General features: G+C 34.8%; 1 protein-coding gene across 1 annotated transcript; it reads left to right on the forward strand.

Moving 5' to 3' along the window:
• The first annotated feature begins 2,356 nt into the window (after positions 1-2,356).
• LOC110302256 (olfactory receptor 8D2-like) lies at positions 2,357-3,283 on the forward strand. Its single transcript, XM_021173093.2, has one exon. It carries the CDS (start codon positions 2,357-2,359, stop codon positions 3,281-3,283), a length of 927 nt encoding a protein of 308 aa, XP_021028752.1.
• Positions 3,284-6,510: the final 3,227 nt, after the last annotated feature.

Consider the following 6,510-nt stretch of genomic DNA (forward strand, 5'->3'; position numbering starts at 1 on the left):
AGGTCTTCCTTAATCTTTCTGGTTTTGCTTTCTTTTTTAAAGCTCACCAAATATGCATCTGCAGATGAGTGAAATATTCATTCTTACCTCCTGTTGGGCTCTGCCAAACACATGATGATGGGTTCATTTGCTTCAACAAATAAATAGTTTAAACTGCAAAACATTTTTAGTTTATCTAGACAACTCTTCCTTAGAAAAGGTAATTCAGTGAGTTATTTTGGCACCTACTAAAAACTGTGAAACTGACTAAGTTTTACAAACAGCTGTATGTCCCTTTCTACTCTGCTGCATGGTGTGAGGGGTTTCTATCTGTGAAAATTAAGTCTCTTAGTCTGATTGATATGGATAACTGATCAAGTTCAGAGCATCCACCCAATAATGCCCCAATTTCACAGTCACATTTAAAGGGTTTCACACATTAGTACTATATAACTGTCCTTCAGAGTATGACCCATTTTATTTCGTTCATGGGACAGGTTTTTGCCATGTAGCCCAGAGTAGATGATAATCCTACTTACTTTATATGTGTGATTCAGATTCATTGCAATATTCTTGTAGATTTCATCCTGTTATAGCCTATGCAATAATGCCTCATCAAATCCTGGTCTTAAAGACACAGGTATGTGAATATTCTTAAAAAGTTGTAGAAGACCTTCACAAAATATATATTGAAACAGTGTACCTTCTTTTGGTCTTAGCCACGTTTTTCATACAAAATTAAACGAGTTTATTTCACTGTGTGCATTAAAGTTTATTCTATTTTTTCATTTTTGAAAAAAATATATAATATATATCCATATCAACTTCCAGAGTCTACATACTTCTCTCTGTCATAACCTTGGGAACAATTTAGCCGTATTAGGATAATTGTGTTGTGCATGGGTCTTTTGTTTGCATGAATGTCAGTGTACCACTTGCATGCTGGTACTTGTATAACTCAGAAGAGAGTGTCTGAAACTTTGGAACTGAAACTATAAATGTATTTCAGTTGGCAGATACTTACTGGGTCATGAACCTAGTGTATCTGGATGGAAGAGTAGTTGGTGCTATCAAATATTGTGCCATCTCTGCAGCCTATAAGGAAAGGTTTAATACAAAATTACGCAAAAATATTAACATTAACTTTTTAAGAAGCGTGTATGGCAACTCTGCTTAAATATTAGGAAACAGTAAATACACATAAAAGTAATTTTGCAGTTTTGAAAGAAAAGTTAGTAAGACATTGCCTTCAGATGGTACAAGAAAAGGAAGCCCCTGAAGAAAACACTGATTTATTGGTGATTCAGATACAACACCTGGAAGTCAGCTGGAATTTGCTCTTTCATGGACATAACTGGCCTCATCTAAAATTTATGGCTAGATCATAGCACTGTGTTTCTCTTTCTATTTCCACCTACCTACCTAGCAGGAGAATGTCCTAACCCAGTCTAGCTTTGCATTCTAAGAAGAGATATAAAAGACTGCAAATCAAGGCTGAATACAACCATTATCATATCCTTTCATTTACACTGAGAATTTTCTTTATTTAGGTGCCTGTACTCCTAGATTTAGAGACTATAAAGTTGATTCATATAATGCATTGAAAAATTATAAGGGACTATTTTCAGATTATGTGAGCTATTTTGCAAAATAAAATTTCATAAAGCTGATAGATCCTTTGATAGGTACTCAAGTGAACAGGGTAAGTAGTTTTATCTTAATTATACAACCACAATTATTAAGACTGAGTTGTTGTTACTTTTAATATGCAGTAATTACAGAGCTCAGTCTTATGAACAGAGTGACATGACATGGCTTAAAGAGAGGTAGTCAGTAAGGTGGGGTGTAAACAAGACTATTAAATTTGGTCTTTGTCCCAAAGCTTTCGATGCCCATGAGGCATCAACCCTGTACAAGAATTATAGACAACTAACAAATGCAGAAAGCAGAGACAGAGTCTTACTTAGAGAAGAGCACAATGATTTCTTATCCAATATTAAAGGTCAACTTTGAAACTTTGTATACAAGTAACATGATACAGACTGAGAGATTGCAATAGGTGTTTCATAAGTATAAACATATACATACATGCATGCAACAATAACTAATGAAAAAGTTTATTGATTTTGAGGTAGAAAGAGGAGAAGTATATGGGAGGGTTTAAGAGAGGAAATGCAAAGCAATTCATGTAATTATATGATAATTTCAAAAATTAACAAAAGTAATTTTTGAAAAGGTCTATGGAATAGACAAATAAATGGGGGTAATCAGATATTCAGAGGTTGAATCCATCAATCATGAATTCAAGTATAACAATCAAAATCAACCATTGTCCTCCATTTTCCTTTTAGATAATATTTTATAAGAAATTACTACTATGAATCATTCTTCAGTGATTGATTTTATCCTCGAAGGACTAACAAAACGCCCAGAGCTTCAGCTCCCAATGTTCCTCTTGTTTCTGAGCATACATGTGATCACAGTGGTGGGAAACTTGGGCATGATCCTCTTAATCACCATTAGTTCTCAACTTCACTCTCCAATGTATTATTTTCTCAGTCACTTATCCTTCATTGACCTCTGCTATTCCTCTGTCATTACACCAAAGATGTTGGTGAACTTTGTATGTGCAAAGAACACAATCTCCTTTAAGGAGTGCATGACTCAGCTTTACTTCTTCCTCCTTTTAGCTATTTCAGAAGGCTACCTGCTGACAGCTATGGCCTATGATCGGTATGTTGCCATCTGTAGCCCACTGCTTTATAACACTGTAATGTCCCACAAGGTCTGTTCCATAATGATGGCTGTGGTATACTCATTGGGCTTCTTTGGGGCTACTGTCCATACAACCCGTATGACAATGTTGTCCTTCTGTGGGTCTCATATTATCAGGCACTATTTTTGTGATATTCTACCTTTGTTGACTCTGTCTTGCTCAAGCACCCATATCAACGAGGTACTGTTGTTTATTATTGGTGGAGTTAATACCCTAGCACCTACACTGGCTGTCATCATCTCTTATGCTTTCATTCTAACAAGCATTCTTCGCATCCGCTCCAATGAAGGACGTTCCAAGGCATTTGGCACCTGTAGCTCCCACATTATGGCTGTGGGAATCTTCTTTGGGTCAATTACTTTCATGTATTTCAAGCCACCTTCCAGTAATAATATGGAACAGGAGAAAGTGTCCTCTGTGTTCTACACCACAGTGATCCCAATGCTAAATCCCCTCATATATAGTTTGAGGAACAAGGACGTAAAGAATGCTCTGAAAAAGATGGTTGGTAAAAGGCAGTTATCCTGACAAATTGAGTGAAACAATAAATAAAACAGGATAGATTTTCATAGGTACTTTGTATGCTTACTTTCCTCCAGAGCAAATAGTTGTCTCTTTTTGAGAAATTACTCTATTATGTTTGAGAATATCTGATACATTTTTGTACATTATCAAACAATATAGTTTTGTGTGATAGATACTCTAGTCTCTGTAAATATTTACATGTAATAGAAATTCATGAAAGTGGATGGTTTATAAATATGAAAATGTTATGAGTATAATAAAACTCAACATCATTGGGTGGACAATAACAATAACAACTATGTTTGAAGAAAGGTCTTCTTGAAGGTTGACCACATGAGCTAATTCATATAGAGAATTTTCCCATTATGGCCAAAAGATAGAAACTGGAGTGATGCAGTCATATAACAAAGCATTCCAGAAGCTTCAAGAATCTCAGAACAATTTAAGTCTCCTCTTATACCATGTAGAAGTAGAGAACTGTCGTTCAAATATGTTTGGGCCAGGTATATTTAATTTTAAATATCTGTCTGGAGTTGTCTTTTAATAAGCTCCTGTTAATTTAAGCCACCACATTTATGGAAATTATTAAAACAACTCTAAAATTAATCAAAGCAATGTTCAAGGCAATGTGAATTTGTCAGTAGCTTATCATGAAGAGTAGTTTCTCTTGTATTTCACATCCTAATGTATGCTGTGTCCATGTAGAAAGAGATGCTGTAAATGAAGACATATCACTGGGTATAAAAGACAATGGCATGGAAATGGCAAATCTGGGGGGAAAAATGATACTGTCCTCAAAATGAAAATATCCTCTGTACCTACATCTCTTATATTGAGATATTCTGAAATTACTCTCTGAAATGCATACCTCTGAAGAGTACTTCATATTTTCTTCTGATTATCTGTTATTTTTCAACGTTGTAAGGTTTAACTTGAATCATGTATGCTTCAATTTGACAACGTCATCACATTGTGTTTAAAAAGTCTATGTATGGTATAGTTAAATTTAATCAGATTTCTTACAAATAAGATATTTAAGAGTGAAGACTCTTCCAAGGACACAGAAAATGTAATATATAAAATGCCTCATTCTGTTTCATAAAACACTATATTAAGAAAACATTCTAGATGTGGACGAAAATGAAGAAAAGTATAAGGGCCTGAGGTAATGGAGAACTCTATGGAGAGAGATCACTAAATGAATGGGATTGGGTTACATATGAACTTATAGAGTCTGTAGTACCATGCTAGAGTCTACAAGAGGAAGCAACAGATGCTGTTCAGTGCTGAAAGTGGACACATACCACCATCCCTAACTCAGAATTATCTCCTATAGTTAACCACTTGAAATGAAAATTTGAGTTTCTCCAAGTGAGTCTCAATGGGAAAATAAACTATATTATTAAGTGTCGCCTGCATGTTCAAAAGTTGATGGCCAATGAAAAATGAACTCAGTGGCATCTTTGAGTATTCCTCATCTCAGGCACTCAGGAACTCATTATCATGTAACTGAGTCAGGCACATACTTGTTTTCCCCAGACAGTTTTGTCAGGGATTTTTTAAATATATATAACCTACAGTTTATCTGCATGTATATTATGTCTTCAATTTTAGTGTTTTTATCAGATTCTTGAGACTACAACCAAATGTGTATATGTGTTTCCTTCTTGTGCTTTCCCTTTGGCTCTATTCTGTCTTCATGTTTTGTCTTATTCTGATGTGTTAATTTTGTTTTATCTTATTTTATTTTATTATTTGCTTTTAAAAGTGTATTTACAGTCTAATGAGTGATCAAAAGGGGTTGAATTCAGATGGAACGGGATATGAGGAGGAACGGAGTGACAGAGAGACACAGGAAACCCTGATCAAGATAAATTATGTGGAAAAAAATACATTTCAGCAAATGAAAACAATTTTTTAAAAAACCATAATACTTGGTCCCACGAACAATCCAGCCTCTTGGATGCCAAAGAATGAGAACTGCATATTTAAGTCCTTGCGCTACACAGAAAGTTTCTACTGAAAACAAACAAACAAATAAAACAAAAACAACAAAACATGAGAGAAGGAAGTATTGGGAGGAAATTTATGCCTAATTTTGGAGTGACAAACCTTGGAATACATTGTTGAAGGAATATTATCAAGATATTCCTTTCTGGGCTTGGGTCTGGACACAGCATTCATGTGTCTGACTCAGTCACATGATAATTCGTTCCTGAGTGCCTGAAATCTTGTTTAGTTCCTCCTCAAAAATATGTCACCTCTCTCAAGGGCCTAAATAAAATGTAATGTGTGTGTTTGTTTTTGGTTTTTTGTTTGTTTGTGTGTTTGTTTTAAGTTATTCAAAGCCAAACAAAATAAATTCTCTTTTGTATTAAAAAATATAATAAAATCTCAGGCAAAATCCCCAAAGTGCCATATGACTTAATTTTACATACTGATAGAGGATTTGTGAATAGATAAGAACTTTCTTTCCAACCATTATCATTACTCTTGGGACATGAGGCTCAGAAGACATTTTGGAGGCTGCTCTAAAATGCGGGGGACTACTGGGGATTTATGAACTCATGAGTGGTTTGTATTCCTAATAAATCCCAACTCTCAGAAGTGTCAGATAAAAGCTCCATATCACAGCACACTCATAATTATGAATCTTGGGAAGCTAGAGGTGATCTGCTTTAGGATACTAATACTTTGTTCCATTTATTAATCATTCACTTGAGAACAAAACGTTAATTCAACCCTTAATACAATGTGTGTAGGAAAGCAGGAGGTATTTCTGTGAACCTCATAATTATCTACTACATGAAAAAGAACCAAGCAATTTATAAGAACATTTCTGTCTTTCAGTACCTAGGTAAGTGTCCAGTTTTGCTTATGACAACACTATGATATCTCATAGAGGGGCAGCAGGCATAACATTTTTACTCATATTCAACATTTCAGTTTTATGGGGAGAATTTGTTTCAATATTCTCCCCAGGAACTAATAGTCTCTTTTCATGTCATCTTTTGCTATTAGTTTTTTAATGACATGGTCATACATTAGAAAGGAATGATTTACAGTCCAAATTAACCAGCTATGGTACAAATAACCTAACTGGGATTCCATGACTATGAGGTATTTGATTTCCTCAAATATTCCTGTAGTGTGTATTTACCTGTACTCTCTATCTTACACATTTACTTATACACATCTTCTAAAGGAAGAAAGCAAGGGAAAAACCAACT

This window comes from Mus caroli, unplaced genomic scaffold (genome assembly GCF_978045245.1).
Source record: "Mus caroli unplaced genomic scaffold, Mus_caroli_1 scaffold_11, whole genome shotgun sequence".
Classification (NCBI taxonomy): Eukaryota; Metazoa; Chordata; class Mammalia; order Rodentia; family Muridae; genus Mus; species Mus caroli.

Excerpts from the sequence above, each read along its gene's own strand:
- LOC110302256 (XM_021173093.2), top strand. The coding sequence starts at position 2,357 with ATGAATCATTCTTCAGTGATTGATTTTATCCTCGAAGGACTAACAAAA.